The sequence below is a fragment of the Hemibagrus wyckioides genome, linkage group LG15, assembly GCF_019097595.1.
Source record: "Hemibagrus wyckioides isolate EC202008001 linkage group LG15, SWU_Hwy_1.0, whole genome shotgun sequence".
In the NCBI taxonomy this organism is placed as follows: domain Eukaryota; kingdom Metazoa; phylum Chordata; class Actinopteri; order Siluriformes; family Bagridae; genus Hemibagrus; species Hemibagrus wyckioides.
In genome coordinates, this window is record NC_080724.1 from 18,853,151 (window position 1) to 18,877,715 (window position 24,565).

Consider the following 24,565-nt stretch of genomic DNA (forward strand, 5'->3'; position numbering starts at 1 on the left):
ATTCTGCCGAGAATCCGAGTGTAATCCAGCCTGCCTGTTAAACGAGATGAACAGCCGTCTGCTCGAGGAGTGGAAGAGCATGGATGTCACCGGTTGTGAAACAGAAAGATGGATAAACCTGTTTGAGAGAAAAAAAATATCTCCTCCGAAAAGTCCTGAGAACAGCTGGAGTGAGTTTCTGATGAAAACATATTTCTTAAACAATACACTACACCGAACAGGCATAACATTATGACTACCTGCTTAATATTGTGTTGGTCCCCCTTTTGCTGCCCTGACCCGTCCTGCACTGTGTATTCTGACACCTTTCTATCAGAACCAGCATTAACTTCTTCAGCAGTTTCAGCAACAGTAGCTCGTCTGTTGGATCGGATCACACGGGCCAGCCTTCACTCCCCACGTGCATCAATGAGCCTTGGCCGCCCATGACCCCGTCACCGGTTCACCACTGTTCCTTCCTTGGACCACTTTTGATAGATACTGACCACTGCAGACCGGGAACACCCCAGAAGAGCTGCAGTTTTGGAGATGCTCTGATCCAGTGGTCTAGCCATCACAATTTGGTCCTTCATCAAACTCGCTCAAATCCTTACGCTTGTCCATTTTTCCTGCTTCTAACATCAACTTTGAGGACAAAATGTTCCTAATATATCCCACCCACTAACAGGTGCCATGATGAGATCATCAGTGTGAATGAAAATAACTTCACGATTAGTGTTAGACTGCTTTATTTTTCACAGTTCAATCCGAATCATGACATCAAGGTAGTGTGCACTTGAATCAAAAGTGCAGTGTAAATACAGTAGTGGCACAGCTAGCATCAGATCTCTGCAAAAGTAAACCCACTGCAAAAAAAAAAAATTCTTAAACAAATATTTCTCAGTATAAGATTATATTAAAAATGTACTTATTTTAGGTTTACATTCTTCAATGGATTGTTATTATATTAGAAATACATTTTATGTGTAATTAATAAAACATTATTAAAATATTGAATACTGGATATAAAAAGTATTACACACCCCTATAAAAGCTAAATCATTAGATCTTACATCCAATCCCACCTTTAATATGATCTAGCCTCCTACAAAACTGAAGTGCAAAACAAACAAACAGGGATGTGTAGATTATTTTTATCTCCACTGTATTCGACAAGTAAGGAATAAAACACCACAATGTGTTCGGTCATAGAAAAATCCTCAACAGCGTGTCATGGCGTCGATCCTTTTTTCCTTTACGATGTCTCAAAGTGTTTTATTTATTCATCTTATACCACAGCCATCTGCCAACACAAACCACTTACCTCTGATGTCTTGCTGTGGAACGTCTGCGAAGTCAGGAACTCAGCTCCTGTAGCTATTCCGTTAGAACGGTTTGTTCCCTCGCCAAAACATCAGACACTGGAGACTCCTTCTACGTTATAAATGCTAATCATGCTAAACATCTCACACACACACAGACAAATCAATCACTGTTTTAAAGCTGGTTATCAAAAGCGCCATTTTAAAAGCCCCTGTGATCGAGCTGTTGCCATAGAAACGCTAATATATAAATCAGAAGAACCAGCGATCATATCATCAACACCTTCTGACCAATCCGATTCGAGAACACTGCTGCGGTATAAGGACAAACACTTGGCTATAATGGAGACATTTTTAACTTACTAATTTTGAAAAGAAAGCCTATCATAGTATAAAAGGATATATTTGTTGATCACTAATGTAACCACGGTAACGAGTAAACAAACAAGATTGACAAGAGTTTCAGCCATTGCCTGAAGTTTTCACAACAAATAAGTTAAGGTCCGTTTTTCTTTCTTCCTGTTCCCAACGATATTTACATATAAAATATATCGCGGTCCAATCGTGCGTATAGTCGCGATGTGACGTGATCATACTACACACTGCTTTAGGAGTGAGGTTTAGCAGGGGTAATATGCCCAAGACGATGCCGTTGACTCAAAGTGCATCGCCGCTGATATTTCTTTACATGATACTCGTCTTCCAACTGCTGAAGGAAGTCCGAAAGTGCGTTTCCTGGAGGAGGTTCCAGCCAGCGGTAGGATGAATCCCTGATGTGTTGATGATGTGTAACAACGAGCGAAAGCAGAAAACATCTTCACATATGAAATACTATTTCGTAAAACGTTACGAGACAAACGTATAAATCTATTCAGCTTTTTCACATTACAGATATGGCCGAAAACAATTCATGTTAAGAGTCACGTTTTAAAAGGATTAAGACAAATAAAAATAATAAACGGCTACATTTCAGATTTGCGGTACCCGAGTCTGCGTGTGCTGCTCACAGATACGGCAGGACACCACTTTAGCCATTTTACTGATCAGGGTAGGCTCAGCCTTTGTCACCTAATTTGTGTTGATTAGGTTGTGTATCCAGCGTTCACGTCCATCTCTGATTAACAAACTCTTCTTTTTCATACTTTATCCTTGTTCCTCGTTGGTTTGGGATCAGACTGATGTGAAGGATTTCTCATCCTGTGACAGCTCAGACTTGGGTTTCTTTCGCCACGGGTGGCACAGCATTGTGCTGTCGAGATGGTTCCTGCGGAAATATGAGAGCGTGTGAGATCCGTAAAAAATGGTAGCTTATAGTTATGTAATGTAAAGCAAGGAATAAAACATGCTGTTATAGGAAATCTATCTATCCATCCATCCATCCATCCATCCATCTATCTATCTATCTATCTATCTATCTATCTATCTATCTATCTATCTATCTATCTATCTATCTATCTATCCATCTATCCATCTATCCATCTATCCATCTATCCATCATTAGATTTTATTCATAAGCCTCTTGGTGGTCCAATGGCAGGATTCCACGCTCTCACTGCCGTGGCCCGGGTTCGGTTCCTGTGCAGGGTGCTAACCCAGTCACTGAAGAGTGGCTCTCAGTAACTCTCAGTGTCGGTCCCAAGCCCAGATTTAATGGGAGGGTTGCGTCAGGAAGGGCATCTAGTGTAAAACCTGTGCCAAATCAAAGCATGTGAACCAAATGATCTGCCGTGGTGACCCCAAAACAGGGAGCAGCCGAAAGAACAACAACTTATAATGTATTTGTAGTTACGTTAAAGCTGTGGGACATTTGATGTAAGTCACATTATAGCAGATAGAAAAGTCCTGGTATTTCCCCCTTAAAGTTAATACAACAAAAAAAGCAGCTTGTTATGTTCAGTGGCTGAGTTAGCTCCCTGCCCAGGTATCGAACCTAGGCCACGGCAATGAGAGCGCAGGATCCTGCCGCTTGACCACTAGGAGGCATTGCATAGCTGTGATTTATAAACTAATTCATATGATGAAAATGACTCAACACCTTCTGACCAATCAAGAACTCAACTGCAGACTCTGTGTGGAACCAGCCTGATAGAAGTTCTCCTGACTGCAGAACAAAAAGGCCATGGATGGATAAGTGATATAACTCCTCCTCTGTGGGTGGAGTCGAGTCGAAAGTCCATGGGATGGAGGCAATGTATAGTGTTGTCTGGGTTAGTGTAAGGCTTTACAGGAGTTACAGGACTCTCTGGACTTTTGGTTCAGCAGCAAGGATCATTCTGCAAGGTCACCTGATCTGACCACCAGTAAGTGAAAGAGGACAATGCAGTCTGTGTAATATGTGTGTTTTTCCTCACTTCATGGCGAGCTCTTTGGAGATCTGCTCCAGTGATCTGCCCTTCGTTTCCGGCACGAACACGATGACGAAAATCAGCAGCACGAAGCTCATAGCAGCATATGAGAAGATCACGCTGGGGAGGCCGATCTTTTCTGTAACGAGTCGTAAACACAGAACACGCGATTAATATTTTGGTCAACATCCTACAAGGTGCTATATGTCTCTAACGATTTCACACTATGTGCCACACCTCATATACATTTCAATAATCAATGCATCACGCTTATGTGAAAATGTGTGCATATTTAACAGTTTCCTCTATTTATTTATTTTATATAAAATCATATATATTTCATCTTTTCAATTTCTGTCATGATATTTGAGAGCTGTCACATTAAATTTCGTTGCATTGTACACAAGGACATTAAAGTACATATATTACCTTAACTCACATTGATAACGATCATGTGACGCTCAGGAATAATTACTAAATATAGTTAAACGTGGGATTTTTTAACACATAGTATTAAACACATTAAAAATACAGAGTGGTCATGGTAAGCCCCGCCTCCTCTCTCTGTTTATTTGCTGATGGATCTGCAATCCTGTTCAAAGCTGCAGTCTCTACTGTTAGCTGTAGTTCAGGGGGATGTGATAGCTTAATAGTTGGACTACTGATCAGATCTACCAATCTGCCACTGCTGGGCCCCTGAGCAAGGCCCTTAACCCTTAACTGCTCAGTTGTATAAAATGAGATAAAATGTCAGTCGCTCTGGATAAGGGTGTCTGCTAAATACCAGAAATGTAAATGTAGGTAGATGATACTTGAATAGAAACATCTGGTGATCATTGCTCTGTCCATCCTTCTCCCACCTCACACTCAAAAAACGATCAATTTGATTTATATACATGTTAATTATCATTTCTATACACAATTTGGCAGTCATGTGATCAGTCGTAAATTGCCTTTATTTATTATTGCATATACTTTTCTATATGCACTACATTCAGCAAGTATATGCATGTTTTATGGCACGTTCACATATGACTTTTTGACCTGGAGTGTTTGCCCCCTCTGTGCTGGTTGTTTGGGCAGGTGTGCACTCAGCGATCACGCTCAAGTGCACATTAAAGCCATCATGTCCACATTAAAGCAATTCATAACCTCCAGTAAGCTCTAGCGCAATGAGAACACAGGATCCAATCCTGACTTCTTAGTGGGAAAGTGAGGGAGGGAAGGGGGAAACTGGAAAAGGTGGGGGATTGGATTGGGAGTACATGGATTGTAGCACGTTTTTTTTTTAATATGTATTGCCATCTTTATACATGTTTACCCCGGCGACGTCTACCGACCGAGTAAACCGACACCGATGACAGCTTCGGAAACATCCCGAGCCCTCTCTCTCCTTCATTGAGCAAGAGCCAGCCAGATACACCATGCATCAGAAGGAACTGTACAACCTGTCCCTGACCAACGTCCTCTGATTTCACATTTCATTCAGTCCAGCTGTCTCATCATCATTGTGCAACTGTTTCAAAGCACTTCGGGAAGGTTGTTATGGTTAGTCATGGTTAGTCACGGTGACTTTTTCACACACAGATTTAACATTACCGTCTTTCTGTGAATACTAAATGATCAAGCAGCTTTCTTTACTGGCTATCAGACTTCTCTGGACTAGCTCCATTGCTCTTCTGGACAACCTTTGTTTCACAGAGCGGTGAACCCATTGGCTGTGTAATCTGCTACTGTTGTAAACACGTTATAGGGCTACCTCTGCTGCTCCAACCTTATCGTACATGACCGCTATCAAAATCACAGAAGAACACAGCACTGCTGACCAGAACACAATGAAACTTTAACGCTAGGTCCATGTTTTTTGTTTTTTTTGGCTCAGCCTGCCATTTTCCCTTATATCCATTCTCTTTTTCTTATAACTTATAACAACAATGTGATTCCCCTTTTTCTGGATACACAAGCATGTCCAATGACAAATTTCACCAGAAGCTTCTGGGATATTAAACAAATGACGCTTCCTCCAGGATTGTGGTCAAAAATGCTGGATTTCAAAATTAATATTCATTAGTCACATAAACAATATGTAGTGAAATGCTTTTCACGGTTAAAAATTATTTTTTAAAAACAGAATTTAAAAATAGTTAAAATAAAAATCGAAATAGAATTATCTGTACAAGTGAAGGGAAAAATAATATAGAAAATATAAAAATATATTGTACATACAAAGATGGCTCAGTTGCAGAACAGTATGACTGTTTTCAAAATTTGCGATGCAACTTGCAGACACTTTTATGGGGATTTTTGTTGAAAACTAGTCGAAATTTCGCACAGGACTCTTCGTTTCAACTCTGGCTTGAATGCATATTGTTTGCAAAAAAATCTGCGGAAAAGCTGTACATTTTGATAAATTCCAAGCTCCTCCAAATCCAGGTAATGATACAGGATGCACTGTTAGAACTGTGAATCCGTGCTGAAAGCTATGCAACTGAATAAAAGTTTACAGAATTATAGCATAATCTCCTTCATCACTTCTATCATCTCTTTCACTTAAATTTTTCAACTATTATATTTCAAAAATGTAATGTAATTTAGAATAGGTCATGCATTTTGACCTGAACAGAATATAATAAAGGTTAACATGACTTTAACCTTAAGATATATAAACACACTGTCATCTGCTCTTTTTTATATATTTCCTGATAGGTTTTCTGAGTAGCCCGCCTCGTTCTAATTAAGCAGCAGCCATTAATAATTGCAGTATATATTACCGTTATGATTATTTAATGACAGCCATTGCTCATGCACTTATGTAACGTGAGTCATTAGATAATGTTCAACCTTGAGCTCCTAGTATTACTGATAAAAAATGTTCTTAACGTCGTCACGTGCTAATATTTGAACATTTCTAAGCAATCTGTGGTTTCTAAACAACACAAGAAATGATTTAAAGTAATTCATGGCCTCCAAATGAGACAGTGGATCACCTATCATGTGCTTCTTCTTCTGCAGGAGGATGATGGATGCTTTGGAAATCGTTTAAAATTCAGTTGCTAAGATTTACACCCAGGCTTTCTATAGAAACTGTTAACATGGAGTAGAGAGGAATCTGTCCAGTTGAGCTGCTATAGCCTGGATAAAGCCTTACTATATAACCACAATATCATAAGTACCAATAGATTCATGATACAATAGTGCAAAAACCTGCTGTGGTAAGAACTGAGAAACGAGCAGAATGAATAGAGCTAAAGTGGTGTGTTATAAAGCTTCTGGATCAGTTTCTGACATGATCAGTTATATAAAATATTAACAATCTTGTGGAGATGAAACCAGTCACAACAAAAAATGCTCCAGCTTCAGGTCCAGTAGAGAGAAACAGTAGCTTTTAAAGCCAAATAGCTATACATACAATTTATATAACACACTAATTAGTGTAATAATAATTGCTTGATTGATTTATACGTTCGCTTAAATACGCTTAATGCAAGGTCATACCTGACAAGATAACACCAATGGTTAACAGTGATTTGTGGACTAATTGCAAGCAAGAGCTAAAGTTGTGAAAGGGGGAACTGAAGAAAAGGCAGTCCACAAGCACCACTGGACTGGTCTGAGGAGTCATTTCAGTAAATGGTTTGGATTTGCTGCAGCATTACTCCTGCTGAATCAGCATGTTATTATTGATCAGTTCATTAATCAGCAATATATCAGCAGCTGTAGATAACGTGGCTTGCCTGTGAGTGTGAGGAAGGTCATTGATATGAGCAGGTTCATGACCCAGTTGAAGGCAGACACCACGGACACGGCTTTTCCTCGGATCCCGGTGGGAAAAATCTCGCTCAAAACCACATAGACCACTGAAATAAACAGACACACAGTCAGAATGTGATAAAAACTTTTACATTTAAATACGTTAAAATTATTCACATTTAATTTGACCATAGTGTGTTAATCTCTCAGCACAAGTAAGCCCATGTGGCTCTCATCAAATCTCTTATTGCTGCTTTATTACATATGACATCATTAATGATAGCAAGAAAAATGAAATTATTTCTTATATATATATAAATATATTACTAGCTGATTAGTGGAAAAATTTTACCTGAGTGCTCTAGACTGATATAGCGCACTGACTGAGCTCAATTATACAGTGGAACCTTTGCATACAAATTTCATTCGTTCTGGAGGCACATTCTTAAGGCGAAAATTTGTATTACGAAACAAATTTTCCCATAAGAAATAAAGTAAATGCAGATAATCCGTTCCAGGCTCGCAAAAAATGTTCAATATTACCAATTTCCAAGGGTCAAGGGTCCTCACAGGAAGTCGTGCCACCAAGCTTGGGCTAAAAATAGACAGACCACCCACACGAATCTGTCAACAAAAAAACACCCGAAAAATCACCTAGCTTTTGAACGCATGCCGAAGGCAATGTTGGTATCGTGGGTTGATCCTTTCGAAACAGCTTTTGGTGAATGAAAAAATAATTCCAAACATTCGTAAACGTGCTTCGGTTGCCTTTGCTTGGCTGTTCACTCACGCAAACAAATTTTGATGTCCTGGATGTACGCGCAACTTAGCCGGCATTCGGTTCGTTCGTATGCCAATGCAAATTTCATGCAACGTTTCAATTCTTAAGGCGAAAATTCATAAGGGACGGCATTTGTATGCCGATGTTCCACTGTAATATACAATTATAGTGAATGTGTTGCAACTATGCATGTTTTGACAAAAGCTCTTATGAGTTAATTTGAAACTGCTGCATGCTAAGCTAAAAAAACACCGTAAATTGAGTGGCATTTTCAGATATGGCTATACAAGTGGCACTTATCAACCAATAGTGAGGTTTGTATCAGTGCTCTAGTATTAAAGCCTGTGGTAAACAGCACATCACCACATAGCCTTAATTCCCTCAAACCAATGTTAGTCATTGGTTAAGCTACAGAACTCACTGACTCAAAGCGTTTAGTCTGTCTAAAGAGGCTTTCACACTGGCAGTATAGTCCATAACGGAACATCACTTGCATGAAAAATTGGTAATATGGAAGCTGTCATGTGGAACCGAAGCCAAGGCTTCCTGTAGGAGGTGGTGTGGTGGTGTGAGTTCGGTTGCACTGGAACCGTGCCACGATACCCATGAATGTGAACGCAAATTAACTGGCATGTGTCTTTTATCTAACGCCATCATCATTACCTAATTTTATCTAATGACATCATTAGTTTCCACAACACACCTGTACCATGAGTGGCCTGCTGCAAGTGATAGCACCAAAATAAAAATATGGCGAGACACATGGAGCTGTGTTCATCATCTGTGTTTGTGGTGACATAAGATAAACACAAATGCTCCAGGATTCAGTCATATTAAGTGGGTCTGAAACCAGACCAATGGTGTGAGGGGCTCTGGGAGCAATCCCACTCAGATTCGGACCAGTGTGAAAATCAATAATACCCCATAATATCACATCCCTGTTTCCTGGCTGGCATTACATCTGCCCCACACCCTTTTTCTTGCAGGTGGTGAACCCACTACAATAACACTATGTTTTGGGCTGAGCCAGACGTGTGTTATGTGGGTCCCTGTCACCAGACACTGGTCCAAGTGTGGGTTCCGGTAACCTTAACTGGAGCAGTGTTTGTTTCTTTGGACCTTGAATCCGAACTCTAAATAAAACCATTTCTAAAATAAAATATTGTAGTCTTACCTCCTGAAACTCTAAATATCTACCATATGGTTAGAGAGATCAGCTACACAGTGAACTTTTAGGGTCACACTGTGTCCTGAACAACATCAGCCCTACAGCAACAACCGTGTAAAGCTAAAGCTAGCCTCAGAACTCAAAATGTTTCCATTATATAAAGTGTTGCTGCACTTACTTGGTCCCAGACTGAAGGAGAAAGCTGCCACATAGATAAGCAGACTGACCAGAGAGATCCATTTCAGGGAAGGAGACACCTCACTCTCCGACATGGATTCTAATGAAATCTCAGTTCTCTCTTTCCAAGAATCTTCTGCTGGTGTCGCAGAGTTCATTACTACTGCTCTGTGGTCCTTGGTGTAGTTTAAAATCCAGGGTACCTGAGTGTGTTTAAAAGGGTTTAATGGAAGATGAGTGTTATTCTGTTCAGACAAAAAATCAGCATGATTTGCGTTTGTCCTAATGCTAGCATCATGTCCCCTCCACGCTGGGGTTTGGTTTAGCTGGCCTGGGCTCTGGCACAGGCTAGCCACTTGTGTTTGGCTATGTAGTGTTATGCCTCCCAAAGCTGCCGTCGACAGTGTCATGACAACAGCGCCCACGCAAAGAAAAGCTTTGGGCCCGACGCGGTCCACGAGTAAAATTGCTGGGACAGTACCGACTAGTTTAACCACCCCGAGGCCGGTGGAGGCGAGTGTAGCAGCCTCGTTACTGTGGAATCCAACTCCGCGCAGCACTGTGGAGGCGTAAGCCAGGAGGTTAGGCTGTCCTGTTGCCTGCTGAAGAAACACCAGCGCCATTCCAACAAACATCCTCCTGCGCATGTTGGCCTGAGAGCGGAATAGGTCCAGAAAGCCCTGCTGATGCTCAGCACCCAGAGCTGCCATAATGACCTTCATCTCTTCCTCCACGCCGTCTGGGACAGTCCCTCGTAAACGGGCGAGAGTTTTCCGTGCCTCCTTCTGCCTGTGCCTGGTCAGGAGAAAGCGTGGGCTTTGGGGCAACACAGGCATGATGGCCATTTGCAGGAATGCAGGCAGCAGAACTCCACTCAAAGTAAACCTCCAACCGTCCACCGTTCCTGCAAATGCCCAACTCAGCCCGAATCCCAGCAGGACACCCAGGACCACCATCAGCTCGTACACACACACGCACCTCCCACGCCAGGCAGCAGGCGCAACCTCCGCTATGTACAGGCACGCCGCCGTGCCAGACAGTGCCACGGCCATTCCCACCAATACACGGCCCACAACCAGCGTCCAGAAGGAGGGAGCGCAGACGCTCAGCAGCGTGCCACATGCACACAGCGCCGCCGTAAGGATAATGGAGAAACGGCGTCCATAACGATCCACGATGGTGCCTCCTGCCACTGAGAGCATGAACGCCCCGAGCAGCAGGGCGCCCACGGCTTGTTCCTGCTGCGGGCATGAGAGAGACAGTACCTCCCTGAGCTGGAGCAGCACTCCAGAGATCAGACCCATCTCATAGCCCAGCATGAGACCACTGAGGGAGGCCACGGACACGGCGCCCAGCACCAGCACTGCTCCACAACCTGGACACACGATAAAACAGCAATGTTAACATCCTCTAGAACTGACACGCAAATTAGAATGTTTAGATCATAAATAAATAAATACGGATAATATACATGCAAAGGATACATTTGACTGGGAATTTCTTCTCTCTGTACCAGTTTTTAGGCTGATGGTATCCTAAGTCTGTGACCTATTAAACCAGTGTTAATGTATTCACTGATAGAGACTTTAAAGTACATCGCTCTGGATAAAAGCTTCTGCCAAATGCCAGAAATGTAAATGTTAATGTAGCAGGGTTGTTATAGTGTCATGCTGTATGAGTGGATGGCTACCTTAGTGATGACTGATCTTTTCCCCCCAAACACATTTCTCTTCTGTTACTGTCTACTCAATAATTTATTTTTCCCAACCTATCTATTGTCCAATTATGATTACTCAGAGCCCAAATGTTCATTGTTCATTCGCTTCGTCATACAAATCCTATTGAAAACAAATTCTGACCATCAACAATAAAGAAAAAACAGAGTCAGGTGAAGTGTGGGGCCATTTGTGTCCAACACACACACATACACACACAAAAATGAGTGCGCTTATAAAAGAACAGAAATCAGGACAAGACTCTACTGTGCATGTGTCTACCACATAGAAAAACCTTCTTTCTTTAAAAAATCCATATGCATGTATCATATACGAGATGAGAAGAGATTAAATGAGATATTCATTTTTAAATATTATTCAGATATTAGAGATATTTTTTAATATTTATTTATAAATATTTATTAAAAATTTTAAATTTATTTTTAATTAATAACATTTATTATTATTATTTTTTATTGTTTATATTTATATTAAATATGTATGTTTATTACTTTTAATATATAATAATATATTAATAAATCAGTGTGTATATATATGGAGCATATGCAAATACACACTGATTTATTTTAATGTATATTAAATTATATATTATAGTATATTAAAGATATATATATATTCTTGCTATTTATATTATTATACCCTCAACTAACCACTATATCCACTATTATCTTCTGCTGCTAATCGTAGCATGTTTGTAACTTTAACATACTCAGTGGCTACTAAACACACAGACGAGCACGGCGTTGCTGACCGTTTGGCTGACCATTTGACCATTTGTCCCCTCACAGCCTCTCTTCAGCTTACTACAACCACAGACAGCGTATTTCATGGATTTCATGGAAAAGTGGCTCTCAAATGCATCTTTTTAAGAAAGAATTGCATAATAATTGCAAGAGTGATATTTTTAGACTGGGTAATCATAGTGGGATTATTTCAAAGCCCTTTAATCCATACTGATAAATGTAAAATTGTAGCTATTCAGAATGACAGACAGGTCCAACCTGACAGTATTATCTCATGTATAGTCACACTGTATATTCACATAGCTGTGATTTTAAACACAATGCACCTGCAGTACTTATAGATTTACCGCCATATTTGTTTTGCACTAGGTGTGTCTTAGGTGGAACAATCTTCTGAGTCTAGTGTTTGTACAAGTCAAGAAAACACTTCTTCTGGATACTTTAGGTACGGCATTAACAGTGCATTTAGACTCTTTCTTTTAGATATAGACTCGTTCTTATTTCTTACATTTCTTTTTGCCTGAAAGTTCATTACTTTATATCTTCATACTATACGTTTTACTTAGTGCTTCATTGTAACTCATGGGCGGTCAAGGCTCATTGATGCACGTGGGGAGCGAAGATGGTCCGTGTGATCCAATCCAACAGACGAGCTACTGTTGCTCAAACTGTTGAAGAAGTTAATGCTGGTTCTGATAGAAAGGTGTCAGAATACACAGTGCAGGGCTGTTCTGGCAGCAATAGGGGGACCAACACAGTATCAGAGAAGTGGTCATAATGTTATGCCTGATCGATGTATATATTATTTAAATATATATATATATATATATAAACACAAACATATACACACTTCAACAGTTGTTATCTATGCCCTTTTTAAAACTCGGATACAATTATGGCAGCAATGTGCAGTATTACGTTTCCTCTAAAGATGTCAGTAGTTGCACCCAAGTTGATGCTATCATGCGACCGTCAGAAGAGAGCCAAAGAAAATGGCAGAGACACGCTTGACTTTCAACGCAAGATCATTTTGAAGAGTTATTTAAAAATGTGTATAAAGTTCATTGACAAAGGGCGAGGTGTGTTTGGAACAGGATCACCAACACGACTAACAATCGCACAAATTCCTGATGTTGTTCTTATAGAAGTTCACCAAAATCAAATTTATATATATATAAATATATATATATATATATATATATATATATATATATATATATATATATATATATATATATATATATAAATAACCAAACCAACCAAAATTATCAGGATTTTTATTGTTTCTGTTGCCTAAAAACTCATCCTGTCCAAATACTGCTGAAAACTGAAGACCCACGAGTCTGTTGTTTTGTTTTGCAATTCAGGACTTTTGTTTTTGTTGTCTGATTAAATCTTTCTTTGTGCCTCAACATGAACGTACCTGGAAATTCAGCACTAAATATGCAAATATTCACATATACAATTTAATGCAGTTTAACAAAAGGTTCTTTTATCGTTATGTTTACCAAAGTTGTTGTAATATAGCAGTGTGGACCTCTAGCTTCTTCAGGGATGTCTGGTCAATATACATGGTCAAGAACTGCATACATAAAGAAGCTATTTGACGGACATGATGGAGCTGATGACCGGCTACAGATCTTTTCCCACAGCTAGTCGGCAAACACACAAGCTTATCTCACTTATTCACCAGCAAGTGCTTCACACAACAGTTGTGCCTTTGACTCTATAGTCATTAAGTCCATAGCGGCAAATATTATAATATTATTTAATTTTTAGTCATACTCCTGTATTATTTATTACAGTTCTAACCCTAAATAACAACTCACCTAACGTGGCCTTCCTCAAAATCTAATAATGACGCACGCTAGCATAGCGTGACATATTTGAACAGATGGATTGTATTCAAAAAATAAACATGTGCTGGATCATGTGTTGAGTCACTGATGGCACAAAAATGACAAACCCCTGCGAAACCTGCTCTGGATCTTTCACACAGAGGAGGTAAATGACTGACAGTGTACCATGACACAAACCGTACCTGTGTGTGCAGGTGCAGCTTTCTCAGTGGTTGTGTGCACATCCTGAGCACGCAGGTCCGTTCGGTTCAGCAGGTCAGAAGTCGCTCGGTCTGTCTCAGCCAGAGGGTCCATGCTCTCCCACCAGGGCAGTGCAGCTGCAGGGTAAAGAGAAATGCTGCAGTGAGAGAAGGAATTCGACCCATTTGGATTAGATTCGTTTTTCACAGACTGAAAGATTACTCCATGCTTCAGTAGAAAGATCCCTATTTAATATATACTCACTGTCCACTTTAATAGGAACACCTGCTCACTATGTAGTTATCCAATTCAGCCAATCATGTGGCAGCAAATGCATAAACTCATAGTAGCTTCACGTCATGGTCATATCAAGCATCAAAATGGGGAAAAACTGTTATGTCTCAAGTTTCACCATGGCATGGCTTTCGGCACCATGTGGACAGGTTGAAGTATTTCAAAAACAACTGATTAACTTGGATTTTTACAGAAAGCCATCTCTAGAGTGGTGCGAAAACAAAAATCAACCCCTGACCGACAGTCCTGTAGGTGGAATGGCCTCATTGACACAGATGTTCCTTATAAAGTGGACAATGAAGTGTGCATGTCCAAACTGAGATGGCTGTAAAGCTTCCATAATGTCCTGTAGTGTTTGTTTTCTCCTCTGTATACTAACAGACCAGGAAGCAGTCTCTCGCCGCAAGCAAAACAAAGCTATATCAAGGCAGTTTCCAATGCAAAACACTCCAGTATAGCCCTCAGGTAAAGCCCACATACATGTTTTCAGTCTTGTAATAATCCAGCACAACCTGTTTGTCACAGCCTATACCAAGGGCTCATGATACACAGGAAAAACATTTAATGTGTACAAAAACAAGGTGTGTGTGTGTGTGTGTGTGTGGTTCATCATGAAGTCCAGTCTCTGTAGTTTGCTTATTCTGTCCATAACTTATCACCATCACTGCAGACATCCTAAACAGACATATGTCCAGGACACTAATCCCGCTTTCCCGAAAACTAATCCCGTCCAAATAGTACCGGAGACCAAAAATCTTGTTGTTTTGCCATTCAAGGTATTTGTTTTTGTTGTTTGGTTAAAGCTTTCAATCTTTCTCCAGGCATCTTTGTCAATCCCGTGGAAATATTGCAAATATATGCAAATAATGGAAAAAAGAAAAAGTTTAATGCATTTTTTAACAGAAAGCAAAACACACTTGTGATCAGAGGAGCCGCAACATAACACACAAACTTGGGACAAAACTGCCAAGGTCAGTTCAACTTTAATGGACTTTCCTGCCTGAAACATTATTAAACAAAACAAACCTCTTATCATTTTACTTTATAGCCACCAGTTGCAGAAATAAGTCACAGCATTGTGAACAAAGCTGCTCTCTTCTCACACTCCCTTAAAGGAAGTACACATAAAATCTAGACTCTTAGATCTGCATAAATAAAAGAGTCTGGATCTTACCTGTTACCTTTGTTTAGGTGGTTCAGGATACTTTCCCCTCCTAAGGCTTACGAGATCATTGCGAGAACCTCTTCTATTCCAGCCCTAATGTCGGCACACGGTCCTAATGGCTACGTCCAGAATCCGCATACTAGCTTACTATATAGTGTGTCCAAAAAAGGGCGCCACCAAGCGTTACCCCTTACTTCCCTATCACTGTTCAATAACACTCTTTAGTATGCTAGTACACGGGTTTATCGGTAACCCTGGCGACCCGTCCCGACGCACCCGTTAATTCGACTGTCTTCTCATGTACTATGTAGTAGGCTAGTATGGACTACTGCCTGTTTTGGCCCGCGTTGTGAGCATGAGTCCCCGCCCACTCCAGCACGCGCAGAAAAATAGCAGACCCCAAGTTAGGACCTCGCGCGCAGAGAGCAGGGTTGCCATGTTGAACGTTTATAAATTCACGTTAGGCCCTGGAGTAACACGAACTAAAATTTGTTATAGTTTTGGTATTAAAAGTTCCATATGGTACTGTTTTGTCGTTCAGTTACAGTGTGAAACACATTATATAACTTTATATGGAAACATTCAGGTGTATATTTTGTATATTAGAAGTTAGTGGTTACCTTTTGCACAGGGTTCATTTGGCCATTACTAGGTGAAAACGTGTAACATTCCTAAATGTAAAAGCTTAGTCACTAGTTTGTTTTTTTTTCCACTATTTTCCCTCCATCCATCCATTTTCTATACCCGCTTTATTCCTAATTAGGGTCACAGGGATCTGCTGGAGCACACATTGGGCGAAAGGCAGGGGTACACCCTGGACAGGTTGCCAGTCCATCACAGGGCCACACATATAGACAGACAACCACACACACTCATGGGCAATTTAGAATTACCAATCAACCTAATGTACATGTTAGACTGTGGGAGGAAACCAGAGTAAATGGGGAGAACATGCAAACTCCACACAGAAAGGTCCCCGTCTGTTTGAACCCGGGATTCAAACCCAAGACCTTCTCGCTGTGAGGCAACAGTGCTACTCACTAAGCCTTCTGCCCTCACTATTTTCCACAAATGTTTAATTCCATCCAGAAGTAGTGCAAAAGCTACGACTATTCAGTTCAATCTTATTTGGATCATATATTTGGCTCATACTTAACATTAGCTATCTACAAGATAGTGCACCAGAATTGATGGTGGTATTAGCGTTAAAGTTAAAGAGTGTGCACTTGGAAAAAGCAAGAGTGCTGAACAGACTAAAAGACTGCTGTAAATCACCAGTGCGCCACTATCAGCAGTTATCAGTATTGTTATTTTTAACATAAAACTGCTGAAGTGCTGAAGTAATATGCCTTCTGTGGCCTCCACAATCACCTGAGGTTAACCTTAAAGGTTTAAAGAAAGGTCTGAAGTACAGACTGTTAGGCTGATCTCCATCTCCTTCATCCGTCAAAGAACTGGAACATTTTCTTCACGGACATTCCACCAAAAACACCTCAGAAGTTCCAAGAAGGATTAAAGCTTTTCTGGGACTGCTCAAAGTCTTTCACAATAATATATTGTTATGGGTTTCCATATAGTCAGACAATTTTTTTTTTATTTGATCAACAGTTCTCTAGGTAACAATATGTCTTCATTGATATATATTAGAATATTTTACACCAATATTCTCCAGTAGATATCACCACGCTGCCCTGACTCCCACTCAAACATCACTTTTATGTTAAAATCCCATAAAGTGTGTGCCATAAGGCAGCGAATTGTCATACCCCACATTCCCTGAGCAATTATTTTTTTTCTTGTTATGAAATGCCTCATATGCTTCAATCAAAAGGAGCAGAATTTCATTCCAATCAAGCACAAGACACACCTGAGTCTATTAAAAAACAAAGATCAGCTACAGGTGTGGCTCTTGCTTGATTGCAATGAGACCTCCGCCCTACCCCAGCCATTTTGAAGGTAAGATTAGACACCCCTGATCTAGAACAATGACCCTGAATCCAAAACCAACCTCTACCTGCCTCACAATTATTGAATAAAGATCCAAATATTGTTTGGGACTCAAATACCATCTTAGTTTTCATGCATATGCTTAAAACCTGGACTAGACAACGCATTTGGGATTGCACAAACAAGCTACAGTTCAGAAAGAACTGTAATGTGATGTTGAAAGCAAACCTGTAATTATGAGTCCCTGGGTGAGTCCATTCATTTTTGCATTCATTTACTGTCACTCCTGACACAAATAGAGTTTAATTGAATTTTTCCAGACTGTCTACATAGCACATAGAGAAGGTCAGTCAGTGCAGTATTGAGAAAGCAGCTAGATGATAGAAAAATAACTCATAGGTCTCTTTGGATATATTCCTTCAAAATCAAAGCTGTGTTTTTGAATCAATGCAGCGCGATCTAAATGACCGCAGCTCGGACTTCTTATATAACGTGTCATTCCCGCCTATTGTTATATATTTTGTTTAAATAATTTCCGGTCGAATCTTTATAAAGATATGTTAACGCAACATTAATTATATTATTACCATTAATTACATTATTAACATTATTCTAACATTATTAATATGAAAAGTTTGGTGGTAACAAATTCGTGTCACACCACTGTTACTGTCATCTGGCCTGTATGCGAAATAACCGCACAAGCAAGTCACAAACGCCCATTTAATTATACGCCCTGGATTATTACAAAAGCCAAAAATAACCTGGTATTCATAGATTTTTACTTATGCTACAGAACTACTGTCAATTCTGGATAACAGGGGAAAAAATGAAGCAGACGTTGTTTACCTGTATATTTCCCAAGTTCTTGTGGGACAAGTCTGTGGGGCGATTTGTGTTTGACCAACATGCATTAGAAAGAAGGACAGTCAGCAGAATGAACATAAGCTTAGCCACAGTTTCACTCTTCAGGGTCAACCTGTAGAACATGCTGAGTACACAGAAACCTTATAGAGCATATGTAGTGTCAGTGAGGGTTGTAAGGTGTGGTTTGGGGAGAAAGGAAAAGGCCTGTCAGTGTTTACATGGCAGATTTTCTCGACAGGCAGCAGACAGCTTGAAAGACGAGCGGCACTTTAAGCTGTAATTTTATGTTGTTTGTTTGTGCTTCTTCTTCGTGAAAATGAGTTATTTAATGCATTATGTAGGTTACAGGAAATATGTTGCATTATATAGGTTATTGTTATCTGCATGTATTCGAAAAAATAAATGTTTTTCAGACATTTATAACCCTTGAACATATACACCTATAGAAAAGTTTAACACAATAATCCTTCTATCCTTTAGGAGGTCTTAAACTTTGATTGAGCCCTTAACTTTGAGGAGTTTGGAATTGTTGTATTTATGTCTATACTTAAACGACAGACTGGACTGGAGGACCCACGCTGATGCTGTATACAAGAAGGAAATGAGCAGACTCTGTTGTCTGAAGAAGCTCAGATCGTTCAGTGCTCGTAACAATGTTCTTTAACCATCTGTGTTGGTGAGGAACAGGAGGTCACTGAACAAACTGCTCTCCATCATGGACAATCCGTCTCACCGGCTCTACAACAAACTACAGAGTCAGCGGAGCTCATTCTCCAAAAGACTCATTCAGATTCGTGTTACAGAGAACATCACAGGAGATCATTCATATCATTCACAATAACACTGTACAGCAGATCACCTGTGTGTGACAGTGACAGGTGATAACATCTATCTATTTATCTATCTATCTATCTATCTATCTATCTATCTATCTATCTATCTATCTATCTATCTATCTATCTATCTATCTATCTATTTTTCCATCCATCTATCTATCTATCTATCTATCTATCTATCTATCTATCTATCTATCTATCTATCTACCTATCTATCTATCTATCTATCTATCTATCTATCTATCTATCTATCTATCTATCTATCTATCTATTTTTCCATCCATCTATCCATCTATCTATCTATCTATCTATCTATCTATCTATCTATCTATCTATCTATCTATCTATCTATCTATCTATTTTTCCATCCATCTATCCATCTATCTATCTATCTATCTATCTATCTATCTATCTATCTATCTATCTATCTATCTATTTTTCCATCCATCCATCCATCCATCCATCTATCTATCTATCTATCTATCTATCTATCTATCTATCTATCTATCTATCTATCTATCTATCTATCTATCTATCTATATACAGGGGTTGGACAATGAAACTGAAACTCCTGGTTTTAGACCACAATAATTCATTAGTATGGTGTAGGGCCATACAGCATCAATTCGTCTTGGGAATGACAGATACAAGTCCTGCACAGTGGCCAGAGGGATTTTGAGCCATTCTTCTTGCAGAATAGTGGTCAGGTCACTACGTGATGCTGGTGGAGGAAAACGTTTCCTGACTCGCTCCTCCAAAACACCCCAAAGTGGCTCAATAATATTTAGATCTGGTGACTGTGCAGGCCATGGGAGATGTTCAACTTCACTTTCATGTTCATCAAACCACTCTGTCACCAGTCTTGCTGTGTGTATTGGTGCATTATCATCCTGATACACGGCACCGCCTTCAGGATACAATGTTTGAACCATTGGGTGCACATGGTCCTCCAGAATGGTTCGGTAGTCCTTGGCAGTGACGCGCCCATCTAGCACAAGTATTGGGCCTAGGGAACGCCATGATATTGCAGCCCAAACCATCACTGATCCATCCCCATGCTTCACTCTGGGCATGCAACAGTCTGGGTGGTACACTTCTTTGGGGCTTCTACCACATCGTAACTCTCCCGGATGAGGGAAAGACAGTGAAGGTGGACTCATCAGAGAACAATACATGTTTCACATTGTCCACAGCCCAGATTTTCGCTGCTGGCACCATTGAAACCGACGTTTGGCATTGGCACGAGTGACCAAAGGTTTGGGTATAGCAGCCCGGCCATGTACATTGACCCTGTGGAGCTCCCGACGGACAGTTTTGGTGGAAACAGGAGAGTTGAGGTGCACATTTAATTCTGCAGTGAGTTGGGCAGCTGTGGTTTTATGTTTTTTGGATACAATCCGGGTTAGCACCCGGACATCCCTTTCAGACAGCTTCCTCTTGCGTCCACAGTTACTCCTGTTGGATGTGGTTCGTCCTTCTTGGTGTTATGCTGACATTACCCTGGATACCGTGGCTCTTGATACATCACAAGACTTGCTGTCTTAGTCACAGATGCGCCAGCGAGACGTGCACCAACAATTTGTCCTCTTTTGAACTCTGATATGTCGCCCATAATGTTGTGTGCATTGCAATATTTTAAGCAAAACTGTGCTATTACTCTGCTAATTAAACCTTCACACTCTGCTCTTACTGGTGGAATGTGCAATCAATGAAGATTGGCCACCAGGCTGGTCAAATTTAGCCATGAAACCTCCAACACTAAATTGGCCAGTGTTTCAGTTTCATTGTCCAACACTTGTATCTATCTATCTATCTATCTATCTATCTATCTATCTATCTATCTATCTATCTATCTATCTATCTATCTATCTATCTTCAACAACAAACACAAATTTCATTACCTATCCTTGTCACAGAAACTCCAGAGGCTGATAATCAGCGAAATACAGAGAAATAATTCACACAGATTTTGTTTACAAGCCAAAATTGGGAATTAAGGAACATGTGAGACTTTTTAACAAACCTAACCTAGATGTCTTGCTAACTTGTTAACACTAGGGGGCGCTGAATAACTAAATGATATCACAATGAGATTACAGGGAGCCTGTCTGTCTGAAAACACACCACTCTTTCATCCCTAACATTCTGCATCCTGGTTATAGATCATTTTACTAGTTAAAGATTAGATGCCGGGTTAAATATTAGCATGCAAAGTGCAAGACAAAGGGACAACACACTGATAAAACCAGTAGCGGTCGTGTTTAGCGGTTAATTTCCGTTTTAGGATGTGTTTGAAAAACATTTAGAGATGGAATCGTATTGGGAAAGTTATTGGGATGATGATGATACCTGATAATGTACTGTATTTATTATATAGTTTTTAATTTAGTTTTTAAGCTTATATTAATACACTTATTTTAATATGCTGTTGTTTCTATAGTAACAACTCACACAGGAACAATGTGTTGATTTAATGAATAATATACAGTAAGTAATAACAGAAACTTATAGATGGAGATCTAGCCAGATAGATAGATAGATAGATAGATAGATAGATAGATGGATGGATGGATGGATGGATGGATGGATGGATGGATGGATGGATGGAAAAATAGATAGATAGATAGATAGATAGATAGATAGATAGATAGACTAACAGAGAGCCAGACAGACAGACAGACAGATAGATAGATAGATAGATAGATAGATAGATAGATAGATAGATAGATAGATAGATAGATAGATAGATAGATAGATAGATAGATAGATAGATAGATAGATAGATAGACTAACAGAGAGCCAGACAGACAGACAGATAGATAGATAGATAGATAGATAGATAGATAGATAGATAGATAGATAGATAGATAGATAGATAGATAGACAAGCTAACAGAGAGTCAGTGGGCAACACAGACAGACAAACTTACAGAGAGCTGGATAGCTAGCCAGGCGGACAAGCAGATAGATAGACAGACAGGCAGGCAGGCAGACAGACAGACAGATATAGAGATAGATAGATATTGTGAATGATATGAATGATCTCCTGTAACGTTCACTTAAACAATGAATCTGAATGAGCTCAGCTGACTCTGTAGTGTGTCGTAGAGCCGGTGAGACGGATCGTCCATGATGGAGAGCAGTTTGTTCCTCCTGTTCCTCACTGACTCAGACATCTCCAGTTTATGTCCAATGATAGATCCAGCTTTGTGAATTAGCTTGTTAATCCTGCTGGCATCTCTGGCACTGATGCTGCCCCTCAAGCAGACCACAACACAGACTCACATGTTTACAGGACTGCAAAAAGAAATATCTTCAAAAAGAAATATCTTCTCTTTATCAGAAAATTAAACATGCAAAGCTGTAGGCATTTTGTGAGGAAAATGCACACATTCTACTTTTGGCTGAACTGTTTTTAAGCTCATAGATGTAATGTGAACTGTATAAACATAGTCGTTATTCAGAACTCCAGAGGAACGCGGTAGGTTTTAGCTCTTCGGCATAATTGTTTAAAATCCTCTGTTGTTTCTGTACCGAAGCTGATAACCATGGATTTACTGTCAGTAAAAGGTTTTGATCTAAGAACCAAGCTTTATGTTTAATAATAAGAGAGCAGGGTTGTGTTGTGTGAAACATGAGGAACCAGCAGGGGACAGTAGAACACTGTGGCCGTGAATCCACTGCGGAGAAAATGGTGGCCATTTAGAATAAAGCCTATATCTGACAGATTGTTCAATAATTACTCCCTGTCGTCATGAGAAAAGCATAATTATTTCTGTCTAGAAACAAAAAACGCAAACGTACATGCGGATAGATAGACCAGTTCAAGCTTGAAATTTGTACAGTCCGGAACCAGAATGAACGATCAATTCATTTTATTCTAGTATCACAGCAATGAAAAAAAATATATTAGACCAGTCTGATTTCTTTTTGCAGTCCTATAGGCATTTAAGTCTGACTCAACACCACCAAAGTAGTTTACCATCAACAACATCCTGTGTCACTCTGTTTGTTGCACCATGAGAGAAATTTAGGCTTGTATCTCTAATCTGACCGAGAAGCAACGCTGGTTTCTAGACCTCATGTCAAATGTTAATGCAATTCACTTGAGAGATGACTGCTTGGGAGGTCGAAGACAGGCTGTAAATGTTTGTGTTTGTGCGTCAGTGGGGTCAAGTTGTGTAAGAGGAGTGACGCACAAGTTTGCGCTATAAGGGCAAAGTAAAAAGGAAGAAAGTCCATCTATCGCCATCAGGTGAGCTGTTAAACTGTCTATCTGTCTGTGGATGGAAGAATTACACCATAAATATACAGATATATCTCTTCTCATGCCTGTACATGTATTCCAGCATATACTATTAAGCCATGTTATTAGCACAGGGTGTAAACCCCCGTCTACCACATCTGTCTATGGAAAGGGACCAAGTCAAGAAGCTTTTATTGGGATACTTACTATAGGGACCCCGGTGCTACTTAAAACAACACAGAGCTACAAAACATCAACACTACCACTGAGATCTTATCATTCAGTAGATCATTCAGCACAGCAGTCACTCTGACATGTGGCACTGATATGAATGTATCAGGAGCTGCAGTATCTACGGTAACTTTATTGCCGTATACACTAAACTGTTTCAGGGTTTTGCCTTGGTCCAGTACACCAGACCACTCAACATACACACTTACCACTTACCTACTGGTTCAACTTATAGACATAAAAGTAGAGATAAAATCACATCTGTCTGTAATCATCCTCTAATCTGTACATTTTCAACCCTGTTTTGGAGTTCTAGCTTGAATCAGGTGTGCAGGGAAAAGACTAGGGCCAGGACCAGGGTTGATCAAGGAGGTAGAGGTCTGTACCTGTAATAGTATAATAGTTATATATAACAATATATTTAATATCTAATTACATACATACAAAGTCAAACTAGATCAGATTAGAGTGGAAATTATTGTCATTCTAGCTATACATACTCACGGTCATTGTGGCATTAATAGGCTTCATCTAGGCTCTCTAGACTTCATCTGGAACCAATAACCATGCCATGGCACGTTTTCTGCTCTTAGATGAAGCTCTTGACCGGTACGACTGTATGTATTGTTGCTGCTGCCACATGATTGGATAGCACTGTGTAAATAAGCAGGTGTTCCTAATAAAGTGGGATCAAGAGCGAATATATACAGTGCCGACCAAAAGTATTGGAACACAAATACCATGTCTTGTTCTACACTTGCTAAAGACATTTGGGTTTAAGGTCAGATGATGAATACGAGATGAGAGGAGAGACAACATATATAATTTGCTACGATATACAGGAAGCTTAATAGGTTCAAATATAGATCAGCATCTCATTACATTTATGTTTCACAGGAAAGTTAAACGCTTTCTTATGATTTTTAATCCCATTAAGATT

The 24,565-nt window shown here is 39.9% G+C and overlaps 1 protein-coding gene across 3 annotated transcripts; it reads right to left on the reverse strand.

Annotated features, from left to right (window-relative positions):
* Window positions 1-711: 711 nt before the first annotated feature.
* slc2a12 (solute carrier family 2 member 12) lies at window positions 712-15,841 on the reverse strand. 3 transcript variants are annotated; one of them, XM_058410230.1, is made up of 6 exons: window positions 15,516-15,841; window positions 14,043-14,177; window positions 9,524-10,897; window positions 7,381-7,503; window positions 3,653-3,785; window positions 712-2,565 (listed from the first exon to the last, which is right to left on the reverse strand). In XM_058410230.1, the coding sequence occupies exons 2-6, from the start codon at window positions 14,152-14,154 to the stop codon at window positions 2,472-2,474; spliced, it is 1,836 nt and encodes a 611-aa protein (XP_058266213.1). In that variant the 5' UTR covers window positions 14,155-14,177; window positions 15,516-15,841; the 3' UTR covers window positions 712-2,471. The 3 variants fall into 3 exon arrangements, with proteins under 3 accessions (XP_058266213.1, XP_058266214.1, XP_058266211.1); XM_058410231.1 differs by having other exon boundaries at window positions 14,043-14,197; window positions 15,509-15,841; XM_058410228.1 differs by having other exon boundaries at window positions 15,509-15,839.
* Window positions 15,842-24,565: the final 8,724 nt, after the last annotated feature.

Bases quoted from the DNA above. Each gene is read 5' to 3' on its own strand.
- slc2a12 (XM_058410230.1), bottom strand. From the start codon at position 14,154: ATGGACCCTCTGGCTGAGACAGACCGAGCGACTTCTGACCTGCTGAAC. The intron at 3,786-7,380 runs GCAAGCCACGTT...GACTCGTTACAG, and splicing joins GACCTTCCTCACACTCACAG to AAAAGATCGGCCTCCCCAGC. The intron at 2,566-3,652 runs GTGAGGAAAAAC...ATATTTCCGCAG, and splicing joins TCCAAAGAGCTCGCCATGAA to GAACCATCTCGACAGCACAA.